This window comes from Aethalodelphis obliquidens, unplaced genomic scaffold (assembly GCF_003676395.1).
Source record: "Aethalodelphis obliquidens isolate GAN/ISIS:26980383/991018 unplaced genomic scaffold, ASM367639v1 scaffold34, whole genome shotgun sequence".
NCBI classification, from domain to species: domain Eukaryota; kingdom Metazoa; phylum Chordata; class Mammalia; order Artiodactyla; family Delphinidae; genus Aethalodelphis; species Aethalodelphis obliquidens.
Window position 1 is genome coordinate 19,520,232 of NW_020837978.1, and position 20,129 is coordinate 19,540,360.

A 20,129-nucleotide genomic window follows, 5' to 3' on the forward strand; every position below is an offset into this window, starting at 1 on the left:
TTGTATTATTAGGAATAATATTTATTAGGATTAATATAGTTATTAAATGCATGAATGAATGGTTGGTGGTTGGTACCTGAGTCCAGCAGGGAACACCACCCCCTAGAATACAAAGCAGACCCTCTGGCCCTCTTCCTCAGAAACTGAGAGGACTTCTCCCCACCCTGTCTTGTTGATAATTACTTTTTCAGGATGGAATTGGGCCAAACTTTATGAATAATGACAATAATGATGGTAATAATAATAATACTATTAACTCTCATTTACCAGTTAATGAGCAACTTACTAATGTGCTAATTGCTCTACATCCATTCTCGCACATAATCCACACCATAATTCTGGGAGTAGGATATGCATTTATTCCAGTTTGCCAAAGGAGAAAGCTGCAGCTCAAAAATAATTAGGCAACTTGTTTAAAAATCACACAGCTATAAATGGCAGCCCTGGAATTTGAACCTCTGTCTACAAAGCCCATGCTTTCAGAGTCTACTGAGCACCCCTCTGAGCGAGTGAGATGTTCTTTTTCTATGAGCCATTTTGGAATCCACTTACCTGTGGGTATGGTTTTTCTGGATGCCACATGCGATAAACAGAGGGTTCTCAGGTAGGGTGCAGTTACTGGGGAAATAGTCAAATGAGTTAGGCAGTTTTCTACCTTCTTTTCAAGCATGAATTTTTCTGAGAATCAGTGTAACATTTCAAACCACCTCCAAAAGTCTTCATGCAGTGGTTTTATGACTTAGCCAGGCAGGACTGGTAAAGGGCCTGAGTCCTACTTAATGAGGGTGGGTATGCAGGTGCTATTACGGTAACCCAGGCAGCGCCACATGGCTGGTCACCCTAGACTCACAGCCTTCCCCTTCCCTCCCGATTCCACCTGCTGAGTTCTCCCTGCTGACATGAACCATCTCAGAGTTACAGACAGAAAGAAACTGATTCCCAACTGTGCCACCTTTTGCCCATCTATGGTCAATGTTTTGATTTTTCATTCTCATTCCTTTAAAAACAAAAACTTATAAACTAATAATAGGTAACTAAGTATCCCTTTCTACAAGTGAAAAGGTTGCTGATAGAATGCAAGAGGTGAACTTTCTAACATTGAACAGAAGCACTAAGGGAGTGGGTATTACACTGTAGGAGTCTCTTCCAGAATGAAGACTCTTCTGAAGGAGAGGAAGCTTTGGAGGTCACTGAGGGAGTTTCAGGGCAGTTATGAAGGAAGTATGAGCCTGGGGCAAAAGGACTGGTTGCTGGAAAAGGAATTCAGAAAAGAGGTGAAAGATGCTGAAGGCAAACTTTTCCCATCAAAATCTTTCTTAGGGCCACAGCTTTAAGCTGAGGAAAAGGTTTTTCCTCAAATTCTCTTTTCTGCACCACCGGGATTTAGACGGCAGCCTTACAAGGTTAGCACTACAATTACAAATACTTTTTGAGTTAAGTAGAGTTCTGGCTGGGAACATAACTACCATTATTTCACTGTTTCTTTAGGAAAATATACTATGAGTTTCAAGTAACACAAATTTGCTTTGGAAGATCACGTTATCAGTAAGTTAAGAAGTGGTTATAATGTGAAAATACATATGCTTTTCTTTCTGTCATGAGTTTGCATTGTCTTTCTTTGGAGCATTCTCCAAATTTCCCATAAAGTTGCACAAATTCTGATGAATCTTTCTTTGCAAATGTCTGTAAAGATACAATCAATTCATGGAATTTTCTGCCTTGATAAATTAAGACAGATCAAGAGACAAGAAATCTGTTTTTTCTCAGTTATCTCCTCCTAATTAAAGAATAAGGTCCAGCTACAGAACTTTCCTTAGCTATGTTGGACAACTGAGCCAAAGACAAACACCAAAATTGTTTTTCCAATTTAAGGATCAATACACTTGGACTTTATAAAACAAATAAATGTAGGTCATTCACTCTAACATGGCCATGTGTTATGAATCCCTCCAATATAAATTTAACTTTTTTCTAACACTACTACTAGTAGCCCACATTTATCAAGTGCTTACTGTAGGCTAAACCCTTTACATGAGTGATCTCATTTACTCCTCACAAGGCCCTATGAGAAAGATAGAATTATTACTGCCTACAGTTCATGCATGAGGAAACTAAGACTTGGAGAGATTTAACAATTTGCTTGGGATAGCTCAATAGAGAGTGACACGTCTCTTAAATTCCAAAGTTCATCCTCTCTACAACACACGTGGACCGAAACACCCACAGCCATAAAAGAGCTTGGGATTTCAATGAAGGTTAATTTTCACTATTAAAAGTGCTATTCATATCGGATGGTTTCCATCTGCCACACTGTTACTTGCCGAGTCTTAGAAGCAAGGCTAAGGTTGAATTTATCAAAGGGAATTTTGTTTCAAATCAACACAATATATATAATTGTGTTGTATATACATATACACACATATATATACATATGTTGTGTATATAATATAAAATATAATATATAATTATGGTTAACATTCTTTGAATACTAGCAAATGTTTTAAGGGCAAAGGACCATCATGCAGTGTACACCGTTCTGGAGCTGTGCTCATACAGGCCCCTGAACTTAAAAAGCCCAACCCTCCTATGATCCTCACCCAGAATAGCCACCCCAGTGCAGCTCCTGCCACAGAACCCTCTTTCTCCCTGCCCACTGCTGCTTCAGCTTCCCACCCTGCCCTTTCCCTGCAGCAGGTGCTGCCTCCAGGGGTCCCTATCCAGACCCATCCCTACCCTGCTCAGTTCAACAGCGTGGGAGGGAGGGGCTGCATCCTCAGCGGTAGGGTTGGACATGGGTTCTGAGAGAACCTTGGCTCCCTCGGGCCATGAACAGATTCTGTGAGAGCCGAAATGTCTACTACAGCTGGATCTGGGGACAAGACCAGTCTACCCTCTTCTACACGCCATCTGAGTCTCTGATGGACGCTCCTCCTAGGTGTGCTGGGGAGGAACAGAAAAGGAGCTGGAGGTTGAGCAACTGTCCCATCTGGGCTAGATGTCAAATTCCAACAGAAGCCTGAGCTTTATGAATGCATTCATTTCCAATTTCATTTTGGAGTGCGGGGGTTAGGTGAAGTAAACTTTTAAACCCTAGAGCCCTGAGAGCTCGATCGGGTGGAGAGGAGGATGGCCACATCCACTGCTGGAGCCTGGGGAGGTGGACACCCCAGCCCACAGCATGGGGTCTCCCAAAAGAAACAGATGCAGTCCAGCTGTGGAAGCAGATTCCTTCCCACCTGAGCCATTTCTCCCAGACCACAAACCTTGCAATATCTACCTCTTCATCCCTAAGACAGGAGAGACATCAGCAAACTTAAACAGATGGGAGCTAGTTGGAGTTTTGAGAGAACAGTTTCCATTCTTTTCCTTCTTTTCTTTTTTTTTTTGGCTACGCCACGTGGCATGTAGAACTTCCCCAACCAGGGATCGAACCCATGCTCCCTGCAGTGGAAGCACAGAGTCTTAACCACTGGATCACCAGGGAAGTCCCATTCTTTTCCTTCTTGATTAGGAGAGGATAGCACTTCATGAGACTTACTTGTTCTTCATTTGATCAATTGAAAAACCTGAGAGTTATGTTGGGGACAGGGTAGCAAAGCAGGGAGTGATTGGAAGGAGAAATAGAGTAAGAATTCACCTGGTCCCATTCTTTAACATGAAACTTGTTAGACGGTAAATATTAGTGGACCAAAATGCCATATCATCCAGTCCTCCTAGGAAGTATTCTTGAAATTGTTCCACCAAAAATGGGGACTTTCTAGAATAAGTGGGATAAAGCTATGGCACAGAGAAAGAAAAATAAGTCAATAAATAAATGAATCAAGTGCTTCTCATGGTATCTTTATAACACTTTAAGATTTTGAAGAATAAACGCCTTTACCTTGGAAGCAGCTAACATCTCACCATACCTGCAACATAAGCAATAATTTGACCGTGAGCTGTGGTTTCCACAAAGAAATGAGGCAAATTAATGAAGATAAGACTCCAGCAACATGTATCCACTATCAAGCAACTGCCTTTGAACAAGCAAAATCCATAAATCCAATATCCATTCTCAGAAAACTAAAACATTGGAAAGTTAAGGAAGTCACAATAAAATCGACTGCAAATATTCCTCTAGTTACACTTACATTTCCAAGAACTGGAGGTATGAACAGTCAACAATGGCATTTTTGGTGATGACTTCTCGGCCATAGAGTTTCTTATAAATTTCCAGGAGATCGTCAACAGGCACATACCTGAGAAAAGCATTAGAATAAGAGTTGTTTTGATTCTGAAGTTGAAGATAATAACAGCAGCAGTAGCAGCTACCAGTTATTCCAGGATTATTATGTGCCAGACACCATGCAAAGGGCTTTACATTCATTATTTATTTAATCCTACCAACAACCCCGAGTGGTTAGTGCTATCATAGTCCTACTTCACATACAGGAAACTAAGGCACAGAAAAGTTTGATAATTTGTCCAATGCTGCAGAGCAAACTGGTACCCTAATCCAATATTTATACAAAGATAAGTAACTATAAAATATAAAGAGAATGTTTAGTTTTGTGAATTCAGAGTTCAAGGAGCAATATAAAGTATTTTTATTCTCTTGAGTTGAATTACTCTCAAGAATCATTGTTTTAAAAACACCAAAAATGGCTCCTTACCCCAACATCCTACTTTCAGAGTACATAGTGGAAGGTAGTAAAAGAGAATTCTAAGTCAATCCTTTGGTTCACAGATATTAGTTATTTCAGTTGGAAGAGGAGCAGCATTTTAAAAATTAGATTTATACTGTTATCTTTTATCTTTATTTAAAAAAAACCTTAGAATATACCAGACAGAAATCACAACCAATAAAACCTGATTTTAGTGTATGTATAAGAAGGAATCTATTGAGATTTCCATTTTTTACTTCACAAGCGCACCAGAATGGTCCTCCCCATAAACATAGCTTAAAACGCTAGACAAAATAACAAAAATATTTGTTTAGATGAATCACCAAGCTAACAAGAAAGTGAAATTTTTCCAAAAGCCAAAAACAAATTGAAACTGGAAACTTTGGGAGGTAAGCATGTGGGAAGCCAGCTTTTGCCCTGGAGACATCTGCTAAACCTGGGAACCTAGGAGTTTTTTGTTTTGTTTTGTTTGTTTGATGGCTGTGTGGTATGCAGGAGACAGGAGATAAAGTATAGGAACCACCAAATACCAAAAGTGGGCCATCTCAGAGGAGACTCCTCATTAAAGGCTATACCTTCTGCACAAATATTAGCTAGAAATAAACTCAACATACCAACAAGGACAGCAAAGAAACCTGCCTGTCTTCATCTTGGCAAAGGATAGAGAGAGGGGAAAATATCTCCCCTGAGAACCGGTAACAACTACCCAGCCCCACAAATGTTTTGTCTTTCATTCATGCCAGCTGTGTGGTCAGAAGAACTTCAAGGGTTGAAAGTAACTTAATGTGGTCCCAGGTGGTGCCTTGAGGTAGCATGCAGAAGGCAAGACAAACCTTCTCTGGAGAAATACAACTCTAATGCAAGCCTCGAGTAATTCAAGCACCAGTGAATATAACCAAAAGAAGACAAGATCCCTGATGGCGCACAATTTGAAACGGACGTCTAATCCAGTGCAGATGACCTTGTGTGGAGAGTTAGAGAAACCTCATGTCACTGCTACCACCACCTCTTCCTGGGACATCCAAAGCCCAGCTGGCCTCATCTGATCTGGGAGTGACCTGTTGGTTCTGGGCCTCCCTTCGCTCTAAGGTAGATGGACCAGGGATGGGAATGGGCAACTTGCCAAGCCCCCAGCTCTACTTCCTCTTTGTTCTGTAAGCACTCCTCCCAACTCTCAGCTCTCCATGCTCAGGGGCTGAGGCTGGGACTGAGGGTTAGAGTTATGTCACCTGACTGCTTAGTAAACATATGAAGAAAAAACAAACAACAAAGAGTAATTACAGTAATATCTGGTAAAGTGGACTTGAAGACAATAAGCATTGTGAGAGATAAAGAATCACCAGATAAAAAGTTCAATTCACTAGAAAAATATAAGACTTTAAAACTCGAATATACTTAACAACATATCTTCAAACACATGTATGGCAAACTAACTACAAGGAGAAACTGAAAAATTCAACCATCACAGGGGGAGATTTTTAAACAAATTTCTCAGTAATTGTTAGACCAACCAGATAAAAATAGTAAGACTATCTTAATTATAGCTTACAAATCTTCTGATTTGAGCAGTACATTTAATAAGCTTGAGCTAATAAGTATATATATATAACATTAAATCAAAAATTGGAGAATTAACATTCTTTTCAAGTACAGATGGAAAATTGATAAAAATTGATCATATGCTAGTCCTTAAAATCAAGACTCAAATTTCACAGGAACCGAAGAAAAGTAGAAGGAAGAAAATAAATATGAGAAAAAATAATGAAAGAGGAAAAGAACATATAGTAAAGAGGATCAACAAAGCCAAAAGTTTATTTTTTTAATAATAAAACTAAAAATATTAGACATGATTAATTGTTTAAAAATATAAGAGAAGGCAGGATAAAAAACATTATGGATAACAAAGGAACATAGGTACAAATAAAACAAGAAAAAAGCATAAGACATTATGAACTACCTTATGCCAAAATGTTTAAACACTTAGACAAAATGGAAAAGTCCTAGAAAAATATAAAACTCTTTAAGAAGAAACTGAAAAACTGTACAGTCCTAAAACCATTTAAAAAGTTTCTTAAGAGTCCCTACTTTTTAAAACATCAGGCCTAGATAGCTTTACAGACAAGTTCTACCAAACATTCAAGAAATCAAAGTTATAATCTTACACAGACTTCCAGAAAATAGCAAAGGAAGGCATACTCCCCACCTGATTTCATGAAGCCAGGATGACTTTAATACCAAAACCAAGCACAGATAGAAGAAAGGAAAATTACAGTACAAACTAACTCATAAAAATAGATGGAAAAACCCTAAACATCAAGAAGAGATGAAGCAAATATAAAAAAAGATGATATAGCTTTGCAAAATTGGCTTTGTGCCAGGAGGTAAAGTTGATTTAATACTTGCAAATAGATTAGTATAATTCACTATATTAACAGATTAACAAATAACTATCTCAACAGATGAAGAATAAGAGTTCAATACACATGAAATTAATTTATAATAAAAACTACTAACAAACTTGAAATAGAAGGAAACTTCCTTAATTTGATAAAGGATACTCCCAAAAATCTAGAGCAAACTTGATGAAACATTGAAAGCATTTTCTTTACAATAAAGAACAAGAAAAGTATGCTCAATATCACCACTTCTATTGTACTGGAAATACTAGCCAATATGATACAGCAAGAAAGAAATTATGGGTATAAAGACTGAAAAGGAAAAGCAAAAGCCACGAAGACCCAACACAGCCAAAAATAAATAAATGAATTTCAAAAAATTGTTACAATTTGTAGATTATGAATTGTGAGTCAATTCAAAAGAATCTCCTGATAATTAGAATAAGATAGCTAAGAAATGTTGCTAGATACAAAATCAAAATTAGAAAGTCACTTACATTTCTATACACCAGCAATCAATTAGAAAATACAATTGTTTCCAAAAGTTACCATTTATGGTACTAAGTCTAATAAAATGTGTAAGACCTCGATGGAAAAACTTATAAAATTTTAGAGTCATTAAAGACAACTTAAATAAAACATAGCATATTTTTGGATAAGAAGACTCAATATTGCAAAATTGTTAATTCTCTTCCAATTCATCTCTAGAGTCAATAGAATTCTAAACAAAATTCCAACAAGATTTTTCTTGGAACTTGGCAACTTGATCCTACCAAGAGCCAAGGCAAGAGAAGGGACAAGATACATTTGAAGAAAAAGGACAGGTTGGGAAATCAGCCCTAATAGATGTCAAAATGTATTAAAGCTGTTGTAATTTTAAAAAATCAGTATTGCTCAGGGAAAGTCAATTAGACCAACAGAACATGATAGAAAGCCCAGAAACTGACCCACATATGTATGGAATTTTAATTTATGTCATAGAGGGCATTACGGATCAGTGAGGAAGGGCAGACTATTGATAAATGGTTCTGAGACAATCGGTTATCTCTACAGGAAAAAAGTAAAATTTCTGTCACAGAATATACAAAAAATTAACTCCAGGTAAATTAAAGATATAAAGTTAAGAAATGAAACTATAAATGATTTAGAAGGCTACGTAGGAGAATAACCTCATTCCCTCAAGGTAGGGAAGGATTTCTTAAATAAGACATCAAAAGTACAAATTACAAAAGAAAGGATTGATATATTCAACTACATTAAAATTAACAAATTCTGTTTATCAAGATACACCGTAAGTAAAAAGACATGCCACAAACTATAAAAAGATATTTATAACGAATAAATGATAAATGGACAAAGATTAGAAACCAGAATATACAGAGAATACTCAGAAATAAAAAGAACAACCCAACAGAAAAATAGGCTAAAAACCAAACAAAATGTTTTCACTTAAAATGAAATACAAACAATCGATAAAATACAAAAGAATATTCAACTTCATTAGTAGTCTGGGAAATGCAAATTAAAACTTTAAGGTGATACATTACACACCAAACAGGTTAGAACAGTTTTAAAGCTGGACAATACCAAGTATTGGAGAACACACAAGAAGCAGAACAAAGCTGATGGGAGTACAAATTGGGAAGACCATTTTGAATGACAGTCTGGGATTATTTACTTAAGTTAAACATGCATAAGCCCTACAGCCCAGCAATTCCACTTCTGGTGCCACTTGCTTGAAAGACATTCCCCTCTGGTGCAAAAATACATGTGCAAAAAAGTACATGGCAACACTATGTGTAAAGCAAAAACACTTTACACTACTTACACATCCATCAATATTAGAATGAAGTCATTTTGGTATATCCACTCAATGGAGGACCATATAGTAGTGAAAATCAAGGAACTACAGCCGAACATATCGATATGATTAAATGTCAGAGAAATAATTTTAAGCAAAAACATTTTTACGTTTAATTACATTAAATTTAAATTTAATTTTAAGCAAAATACATGCTGTGTAATTCTATTTATCTAAAATGAAAACCCATATAATATTTTGCATATGGATATAGCTACATGTAGTAAAACTATAGAGAAAAGCAACTAAATGATTAAGAAAATCTAGGGTAGTGATTACATCTGGTGGGAGAAAAGGTGATGTGATAGAGCGGGAAAGACTTGGAGCTTCTAGAGACCAGCAATGCTCTACTTCTTAAGCTAGGTGGCAGCCACACAGTGTGCATCATCTAATTTTTTTATTTATAAAAATACATTATTTTATATGTTTGGCATAATTCACAAATTTTTAAAAGAATCTACTTAGGCTATTCTAATCTTTAGTTTTACTTTTCAAAATTTACAAATGTATAAGGCTCCTAATTACATTGCAAGTTATATTTCCTAAGGAAAAAATAGTCAAGCTCCTAACTGCCATTTGGTATCACACATTTAAATGAACATTGCTCTTACCAGTGCCGTGAGAGGTAATTAAAATTAAACTCAAACTGGCTCAACACGTCTCCTCCTATGATAGGAGAAAAATATTTGCATCTGGTGAGTTAATGACAACACACAGCATGCTTTGAACACAAATTTGCACAATCCAGATTATTAGTTCTTCACATTGTTATAGGTTTCCATTCATTGTTTTAGGTATAAGCACGTCTTTAAGAAAAAGTGATCTTTTAAAATTTTAGTGAAACACATGAATTAAGAAAGAGTCACCCATATAACCAAAAGGTTTTTTACTTTAAGAAGGACCATAAGGGTTCTTGTAAATAAACACCACTCACCAATACTTTGTATATTTAAAGGTAATTTACTATAGAAAAAAAAGATGGAGTTTACCAATTTAAAGCTAACGTATTAGGAGACACTAGGCAATGAATTTAAATCCAATTTAAAAAGCAATGCTTTTCTAAAATAATGACGCAAATAAATGATAAAATGTAATGGGTTTTTTTTACCGAAAAAAACATGCAACTTTACAGAAGTACATGTCTATGTGAAATGAGGTGTTACTGTACTCCAAACTGCAATATTAAAATAGAAAGCTAGTGGCAAGAGATTTTAAAAAATACACATTTAAGGTACAATAGTGACTGCAAGTGAAATATAACTGACACAAAAGAAAATCTGGTAAATGTAAATAAACAGTACCGAAATCACCAGCCAGATGTGCCTCAGAATAGGAGCCGTGAAAATCAATCTGAGGAAAAAAAAGAGACCCATTTGTTATATCTCACAAATTAAAGCCCACAATGAAGTGAGCAGTGAAGAGGTGACAGTCTAACCCAATGATTGTTGAGAATGCCTAGTGATGGACTCGCTTTTCAAAGAAACATTTAATTTTATTGTTTTATTTGTTAAAAAATGATATTGGCAGCTGAGTTGTATACTTAATATCTTGAGACAGATAAAGCTACTGCAGACATTTGCATCGAACAGGATGCATGGAAAATCTCTACTAAGTGCAAGTTTAAAGTTGGTACAGAACGGTATTAATATCAATGAATGACCAGAGGGGACTTTCGGAAGCTAAGTCACCAGGTAAGATCACAATTTTTAGTGGTGGTATGGCATCCTCATATAGAAAAGTAAGAAGGAAAGAAAACAAAAACATGTGAACTTACTTTTAAAAACGGTAGAACCAAGTAGTAGGTATTTATACCTTTGTTAAGAGGTACAGCTTGAATAAAACATACAATTTTTCAAATATGGTTTGTGACTAAAACAGAATATCACATCCATCGCTGTTTTCAGTGCACATTGGTCATTCTGCCCACGTGGATGAATTTACCCGGGAAGCAAGAAGAGTAAGAGGAATGAACAGGAAAGATGGAAATCTAACAAATACCGCGTTGGGCAAAGTCTTGTTTCCATGTGAATCTGAATAACCTAAAGTTTTCCTTTTCCTAAGAGGGTCAGTTTTAGATCTTGGGTATCACAGTATCACTCCCATAAAGCCATTAAAACCTGAAGATATGTACTCACGGCTCCCATTGTCCTAAGGAATCCTTGTTCAATACCCAGGCTATGCCAGCTGACATCTGCCACCATGTGAGAGGTAATTCCAAACAAGAAAGCTACCAATTTCTCTGTGTCCTGCCAAATGAGCAAATTAGAGTTGTGTGTGTGTGGGCGGGGTTATTTTATAAAAATCTTATTAAAGGATTAATACAGATGAATTCATTTCCATCGAGACTTAACAAAAAAATCAGAGACAGGTATATTGTAGTTTCCCAAAAAACACAAAGGACTTTTAAAAATGTTTTCGAGTGCCTTGGAACTGCTTTCAGATTAATTTACTATTAGAATAAAATGACCAAGTGACATAGCCCAAATTTTAAAAACATCATTTATTGCAGATAAAATTGAAGGTATAAATTTCAAAACACAAACCCATCATTTATTCAGGTATTAACTAGCCATCTACTATGTCCCACATGCTGTGTTTGGCACTGCAGGCACGACGGTGAGCAGCCCTCACAGAGTCTGGGGTGGGGTTGCAGGTCACAAATGGAGTTAATGTAGGAGCAGAAAGAGTACTTGGCAGGAACTGAGTATCTTTAGGGTTAGAGGCTGTGCCTACCTTATCCCAGGGAAGGGGATAGTTCTCCCGGATATAATGAATGCTTGCATTAAGAAATGGAGTCCAGTGAGTACTCTCTGACACTTCATGAAATTGTCCTGACAAAACAAAAGCAACCCTCAGAATTCCTCCTTAAAAAGTTGGACATTCTCAATCAAATCTTCCACCACCACCTGATGTGTTACTGCGTCCCTTCGCCTTCCCTCCAAGCCTCTTATTTTCCTGAGTCAACGTTCCAAGGAAGCCTCTAGAACAGAAGGACCAGTCAAAAGAAAAAGGAGCCTTAACTGCTCATAGCATCTGGAAACAGCTGGGCTGCAAGAAAAGCTGGAAGTATTTAAGTTCTGTGCCTTAAAGCTAAGGAGATAAGTTATCCTTTTTTTTTTTTTTTAGGTTTTGGGGTTTTTTTTCAATCTTCTTTTCCATCACAGTCAGCCTCCCTAACAGCACAAAAGACAAAAGTAGATACTCCAAAGGCTTTCAAGCATTTGAGTTTATAATATTTTTAAATGGGGTGTCTCATATGCCTCTTTATTCCCACAGGAGGGGTGAAAAAGACAGGAACTGACATCTACTCAAAACCTTCAAGTGCCAGATTCTTCAGGGAGTGTCACGTGTCACAGCGGCAATCAAAAGCAAAACTCCACTCAGATCTCTCAGGTCAACTTTTTTATACCGTTGTTAAACTAAAAATAACCTAATCGGGTTTTGTTTAATTGAAGTATAGTTGATTTACAATGTTGTGTTAGTTTCAGGTATACAGCAAAGTAATTCAGTTATACATATACATCTTTTTCAGATTGTTTTCCATTATAGGTTATATAGTCCCCTGTGCTTGATACAAATGAACTTATTGACAAAACAGAAATAGACCCACAGACATAGAAAACAAACTTATGGTTACAAAAGGAAAAGGGAGGGAGGGGGATAATTTAGGAGTTTGGGATTAACAGATATACACTATTATATATATATAAACAACAAAGACCTACTAACCAGTTTTAAATCACTGGTCTCTCTGAAGATGATTTTCAAAGAAGTTGTAACTAAGCAATCTGATTTTCTCCAACAGTTTTCCTAGAGATAAACTTACCATTCCTATTCTACAGAATACAGCAAAAATCCAGAATTAAGTATACCAGTAGCTCTTTTGACAAAACTTCATTTAACCAAATTGCTGGATTAACCGAAGCTCCTTGTTCCCTCTGTAAATCATATGGACTGGAAGCAAAAGAAAGCCACATCCCAGGACTGCTGGATGCTGGCAACTAGCAGGCCACTGTGCATAGGCCCAAGCATCTCGGTCCCCATGGCTCTGTTACAGTTTATGGTAGGTCAGCCATGTCTGTTTCTAATCCTGTTTATTAAGTCAATTGTCCTTGTTACTATGATGATAGAATTTAATTAGGTAAACTGATGAAATATGAGTTCAAAAAGTGGCTTCTTTGGCAACTAAGTATCTAAGAAATTTAAGTCCTTTTGAAAGATGCAATAAAAGTGAATCACCAAAGAAGAAAAAACTGTTGAAGTAGATATGTATGAGAGAAAGATAAGATTTAGAAAAACTGAGAAAATCTAGGAGGAGTCTGGGTGAAATTCCATGTAATGGTACATGTTTTGTAATTCTAATTGACCTTTTCACTTCAGTCACATACTGGTCCCAATCTTTATAACAGATAAAAGGGTATATCTTATCTACTGATGTATTTAAAAAAAAAAAAGAGAGAAAATGGTGGAGTTTGCATTCCTCTTACACTCTTCTCAGAAACTTTATTATTGTGTTGGGGTTTTTTGGTCTCTAAAAAGGGCATATGTTAAGCAAAAGTATCTCAAATTTAATTGACAAAAAAATCATTTTTACTTCTTTCTTTTTCTGTGCAAGATATCAAGAAGCTGTTAAAAATATCAAGAGACATTAAAGCCTCCTAAATACAGTTTGGGAAATGCTAAATTAGAAGTTATAGGTTATCCTATTATTAGAAAGAACTACAACAAGCAGGCAAAATATAATAATAGGATAGAGAAAGGATAGTGAACAGACTAAGAGGGAAACAGGAAAAAAAACGTACAAATAGAGAAACACAAAAGCTGAGTTATCTGGGATCGTAACTAGAGGCGTGAGCAGCTCTAAACATTTCATTGACTTTAAATGTATCACTGTACTGGAAAAAAAAAAGAGATAATGGCTGATGACCCTAAGACTCCAAAAATGGTTTATGTGGCAACCCAATGTACTGGATGTCTTTCATCGGTCCCCCCAGACTCACTTTCCGTCCTTCTCCCTCCTGCACTGTTCCTCTGAGGTGACCTGCTTCAACTGAATACTTTGTCCTCTGGCTTGAGGTGGGCTGGTTTTGGCCAATGGGGAGAACTGACAGGAGATCAGAGAAAAGAAGGAGAGAGAGGGTGGGGTATTCACTCTCCCAGCTCCCCTTCTGTGGGGTCACAGGGGGCTGGCTGCGTCCCTGACTCAAGGTCTGGCCCCATCAAGCGACCCTCTCCCCGCAGCTGTGTCTGCCCCCTCCCCTGCACTATGCCCTGCAATTTTCTTGTGTCCTGTCCACACCTTTGTAAACTGTCCCCTTATAAAACTCCCCTCAGATTATTCAGTTTGAGTATATCTTCTATGCCTCCGGGGGCCCAGACTGAAACAACTCATAAACCCAGTTCACTAATAACACTACCTTGGATTTGCATAAGACTTGACAAAATAACATGCATTAATGGCAACAGCAATTCAGTAAAGCTGCAAAGCAGGCATTAATTATTACTATTAATTAAATAGTAATTAACTAGATATTACTGTGTTTAGATGTGGAAACTGAGACTCAGCATGGAAGTGACTTTTTCAAGGTCACATGCTAACAGACAACATAGAAGGAACAAAAACTCAGACCTTTTGATTTCTTTCAAAATGTTTTCTCTTACTGCCATGAAGCAGGAAAGCAAGTCAGGGTGCTTAGAATAAAGCTTTCAGAATTTCTATGCTTAAGCAGGTAAGCTTTGGTTAAATGGAAAATGCACCTAAATCATTGATCAACAATAGTAGAAAATATAATGTGTTATTTTATATTTTTTTGAGTCCTAGCTATTCCTATCACCCAAGGAAAAGTGACATCATTTGGTCTATAAATCTTTCGCTTACCTCTTCCGCAGATTCTGGGGTAAAAGGCGTCAGGAAACACGGTTCCAGCCTGATATGCATCCTGGTGTTCAAGTAACAGCTGGGGAGCAGGAAAATATAGAGATTAGAGGGCAAGCGTCAACAGTCTGGGAAAAGCAGGCCCAGTCAATCTCCAAGTTTGGGAAGTTAGAACAATGTGATGGCGGGGAAGGGGGTGATGGAAGGAAGGAGTGCAGGAAGGAAGGCGTAAACAAAGAAATTATAAAAATTCATGTATAATCCAAACAGCACCCTGCCACGTAGAACTTCAAGTTCTTTCCTACCAAAAGCAGACAGGCTGATTAAGTAGTAGCAAAAATCACCTGTTTGAATTTTATCTCCTTTCACTTCTTCTGTCCACCCACTAGAGCAGGATTTCCCCAAGGCTATTTCACTGACCCAGAACTGGTGTGTGGTAAAATTTTCAACGATCTAGTGACAATCAGTGAAATGAGAAAAATACAGACATATGTACATATATGTGTATGTGTATATATATATATATATACACACACACACACACACACATATGTTTAGAGTTGCTACCTGTGCTTTAGAGTAAGATTATATCCTTTATAAGTTAAAGGTTAAGATTATAAGCTTTTGGAGAGTTAAAAAATGTCCTTTCCCCCATTAAAATGACGTACAAGTCAGTGGTAGAGGTGTTCTTTTCAGCATTCTTCCTTGGTGGCCTGGCTCACTCCATCCCATTCCGACCCCCTTTATGGCTGTACCCAGATGCACGCCAGAGTCTAGAAAATAAAGAGTACATTTCCCAGCCTCTACTGAGGAGCCCACTTCTCCCTCTTTTGCTCCTTCAGCCAGCAAGGAAGTGCTTGGCCTTTCCGCAGCAAAGGTGGAGGGGGCCCAGGTGATCACAGGCAGAGTGCAGGGCATCTATTTTACTTGTACGGAGGGTGGCTGAGGTGATGAGACCCCAGAGCCAACAGTCAAGGTGGTGGCTTCTTCCTTTCCAAACCACACAGGAGACAGCTGGATGTGGAGCTAGTGAATGGGACAGTGGCTGTCTGATTGCATGGTGGTCCTGGCAGGCCAGTTCTGCGTGTTTTCCTGGGAATCCATTCTGGACACTCAGCTTAGAGGTCGCTCCTCCATTTCTCACAGTTTATCAGCACTGAATCCCCTAATACATGGTCTTATGCCCCTCTCAGCATACGCTAGCCAGAGGGGTTTCCATGATCTGCAAATGAACTCTGACACCATGGGCAAAGTAGAAGTCTGGCACTCCAACTTTGTAATTTTTCAGTAGGGACTTACTAATAACATAGGCTATATATGAAAGCAACAAAGAAGTACCTCAAAGAACTTAAAACATAAGGAAATATAGTATCATCTACTTTTTGTTTTTGCTTTTTCAAGCAGTGTCTCATCCCCAGTCTTCTAAAGATAGAATCTCTTCCATATTGATCAGTAAGGCTGACCATAGGGGTACAAGGCCAGCATATCCACTCCCACTACAGTGCTTGGCTCAGAGCTGCACATTTGATGGAAGCTAGTTCAGCTAGAACTTTCCCCAAGACTTCTCAGCTAGAGCTGTGGGGAAGATACCTTCCTCTCATCGGGGATTTTAAACTTAGAGGTTGAGTCCTGGATGGCCAGTGTCTTCCACTAGAAGAGAGAGCAACATCTAGACCTCTTGGGTCCAGCTCTTTCTCAGGTCTATCAGTTACATGAACCCATAAAGTCTCCTTCTTTTCTAAAGATAGCTGGAGTTGGACTTTTGCCACTTAAAAGTAATAATTAACCTTATTGAATATTTACCTTCCAGCCACTGTTTTTCACTTTATATGCATTAAGACTTGTTGAATCTGCATCTCCCAGTGAGGCTGTGTCATTTAACAGGGAAAAATAATTCTAAAGTAAAATTTTAAAAGTAAAGGTGTCAGAAAAATAGTCAAGAAACTGCTAGGGGGAAAAAAAGTACAGAGGGAGGAGGTATCCTTCAGATATAAAAATGTATTTTTAAGCTACAGAAATTAAAACAGTATGATATCAGAACCAAAAGGGACAGATAAATGAAACAGAAGCGTAAAGAAACAGACTCAAGCATAGATAATAATTTAATGCATGATAGAGATGAATAAAGGACGGAGTAATCAACAATTGTGTTAGCACAATCCCACGGCAATGAGTATTCCATTTTTGCAGGGAATCCATGCTTAGCCTAGGTGACGCTGACTTGAAGTTGACATTACCAACAACAGGTCACTGGATCACTATCATGCTTTATGTCAAAATGATACAAGATGAATTAGAGAGTTAAATCAAAAATAGAGCCATGAAATTAACAAGACACATCTTAAGTGAATATTTGTTTAATCTCAGAGTGGGAATGATATTTCTAAGGAAAACATACAGGCAGAAACCACAAAAGATGACGCACTTAACTACACAAAAATTTAAATGTTTCTGCATGGTGAAAAGCATCAGAAACAAATTTAAGAGAAAAATAAATAACCACAAGAATCACTTGACACATGACAGGCTACTATCTTTAATAAATAAGCCATTCTCCACATCAAGATTAGTATCGTAATAGAAAAATGAGCAAAATACACAGGGAAGGGCTTCCTTGGTGGCGCAGTGGTTAAGAATCCTCCTGCCAATGCAGGCGACATGGGTTTGAGCCCTGGTCCTGGAAGATCCCACATGCTGTGGAGCAAACTAAGTCCATGTACCACAACTACTGAAGCCCACATGCCTAGAGCCCATGCTCCGAAACAAAGAGAAGCCACTGCAGTGAGAAGCCCGCGCACTGCCATGAAGAACAGCCCCCGTTCGCCCCAATTAGAGAAAGCTCGCACGCAGCAACGAAGACCCAAAGCAGCCAAAAATAAAATAAATTTATGAAAAAAAAAGACATAGGCAATTCACAGAAGAGGCGATAGAAATAGTCAATAGACACTTGAAATATATTTAACCTCATTAATAGTAAATCAATCGTTTAAATGTCTATTAAACCAATAACAAAATACCATTTTCACATATGAAATTGGCAAAAATGAAAAAATAATTAAAAAAAATAGACCATAAAAGTGAATCCATTTCCAAATCTGAATATAAAGAAATTTCAATGAAATACATGAACAATTAAGGATATTAACCCTTTCTTGGTCATGTATATCTTCCCTGTCTTTTCCTTCTTTTTTTTTATTTGTTTCTGGGCCAAGGGGATTCGATTAGCAGGGCCAGGGCTGAAGGGATTTGCCAGGTAATGGATCATATACAAGGAGATCTAGCGTGTAAGAATATACATTGAGGATGATGGAGGCCAGGTTTCTCACTGTTGGAGAAAGGAGCTACAGATACACACATGGAGAAAGCTAGAATAAATCCTGTGCTGATGGGTTGGAACTGGAAATGTTTTTGTGTGAACTCAGGGTTTTAAATAGGTAAAGAGACAGACACAAAAGCCAACTTCAAGTGAAATCTGGGACAGTTTGAGCATCAAGATAAATAATGTTAGTAATGTGATATAAACCACTGAATAAAATAGGAATCCATGACTGTATACTAATATAAAGAAATAGATAAATGGGGAATAAGGAAAAGCTCTACCTTACAGCAGAATGCTAACTAATAAATGTAGAAGGAATGATGGAATCAGATAAACAATTTGGCAACCACCAAAATTATTTCAGGCAAGAATAAGCAATGGATGCTAAAAAGTTTGAGGAGAAACAGGATATTTACATTACTTCAATATATCTCCTCACAAAATATTTACTAATTAATTTAAAAAGTAGAAAATATTTATTAACTTTCCAATATAAAAATGTGGCAGACACCATCTTAACCAAGAGATAAAATTAACATCAATAGGACTTCTGCTTCCAGAAGTGGGTGTACTTTTCCCTATTCTTCTTGCTAAATACAACTCAAACCCTGGGCATTGTATACAAAACGAATATAAGATGACTAAAGGTGGAGATAAGTATGCAGATTGGCTAAGAAACTCAGGACCTGAAGAATAACACTGTGGTGAGTTCTGTGGATTTTCTTTTTACTTCATATATCCCAAACTGGATAATGGAAAAGCCAGCCACCAAGAAACTCCAATGGGTAGAGACAGAACAAAACAATGCCACAACAAAAGCCTGCTCTCTCTAGCCACAGAACCAGGAAACAGACAGCCTAGCAAGACAGAGGACTTCTACACAATAACCTTTCTACTCCAGGTAAACAACACAGAAAAACCTGTGGTCCCACCCTTCCTCACCACCAGCTAAGGTCTAGTGGGGAGCCTAGACTTGTCCCCCTCACCAGGCTGCAGTAAGGTGCCCCAGTGCCCCAACTTCAGTGGTATCAGAAAAGGCTAAGGAGGGAGCCAGGACTTTCATCCCTCCCATCCTGCCCCCTACCCCTACCCTTTGATGTCAGTGAGACCATGAGGAGCCTAGGCATCCAATCCCAACTGGCAGTAACAAGGAATCTCTCCCCATCCCCACTGGGGAGGGGGGCAGTGTCAGAAGAAGCCCAGGGGAAGTCAGAACATCCACCTCCAGCCAGGAAGAAGAGGCCACCTCTGCCTTCTGACATCAGTAGAGGCAATGGTGAGGAGTGGCAATTAGGCACTCCTACCCCTCCTGGCCAGAGAGGCATCAGGGCAGGCCCAGTGGGGAGCCTTGAATTCTAACCCCAGCTGGCAGTTAGGAGGCACTGTCCCCTGACCCCTTCCCCGACCTGACTGGTATCAGAAGAAGACAACTAAAACAGGAAGTTTAAATAAGATCCAGAGTCTCATAACCTAATACCTAAAATGTCCAGGTTTCAATCAAAGATCACTCATCATACCAAGAACTAGAAAGATGTCAAAAGGAATGAAAAGAGATAATCAGTAGATGCCAGCATTGAGATGGCAGAATGTTTCAAATTATCTGCCAAATATTTTAAAGCAGCCATCATAAAAATGCTTCAGTGAACAATTACGAACACAGTTGAAACAAACAAAAGAGTCAAAGAAATAGAAGCTATAAAGAAGAACTGAATGGAAATTATAGAACTGAAAAATACAATAGCTGAAATAAAAGTTCAGAAATGGTACAAGTTGACATCATGTGCCTTCTGGTAAGAGGCAATGAGAAGAATACAGCATCACTTCAATGGTCTATAATATTTCTGCCCAAAAATAACCTTCAGGAGAATCTAATCATGAGGAACCATCAGACAAAACCAAATGAAGGTGCATTCTACGGAGTTACTAGACTGTACTTTTTCAAACTATTGAGGACAATAAAGACAAGGTAGGCCTGAGGAACTGTTAAATGTTGGAGGAGATCAGACAACTAAAC

The 20,129-nt window shown here is 37.9% G+C and overlaps 1 protein-coding gene across 4 annotated transcripts in view; it reads right to left on the bottom strand.

The window, feature by feature from the left end:
- Nucleotides 1-20,129, bottom strand: part of GPLD1 (glycosylphosphatidylinositol specific phospholipase D1) — a 61,572-nt gene that overhangs the window by 20,388 nt on the left and 21,055 nt on the right. For all 4 annotated transcript variants that reach the window (XM_027128502.1, XM_027128501.1, XM_027128504.1 and 1 more), the window contains 9 exons: nucleotides 14,800-14,878; nucleotides 11,655-11,752; nucleotides 11,057-11,167; nucleotides 10,223-10,271; nucleotides 9,533-9,587; nucleotides 4,131-4,238; nucleotides 3,881-3,908; nucleotides 3,638-3,777; nucleotides 553-618 (listed from right to left, as the gene is read on the bottom strand). In XM_027128502.1, the coding sequence (XP_026984303.1) occupies nucleotides 553-618; nucleotides 3,638-3,777; nucleotides 3,881-3,908; nucleotides 4,131-4,238; nucleotides 9,533-9,587; nucleotides 10,223-10,271; nucleotides 11,057-11,167; nucleotides 11,655-11,752; nucleotides 14,800-14,878 (734 nt within the window). The remainder of the gene's footprint in view (nucleotides 1-552; nucleotides 619-3,637; nucleotides 3,778-3,880; nucleotides 3,909-4,130; nucleotides 4,239-9,532; nucleotides 9,588-10,222; nucleotides 10,272-11,056; nucleotides 11,168-11,654; nucleotides 11,753-14,799; nucleotides 14,879-20,129) is intronic.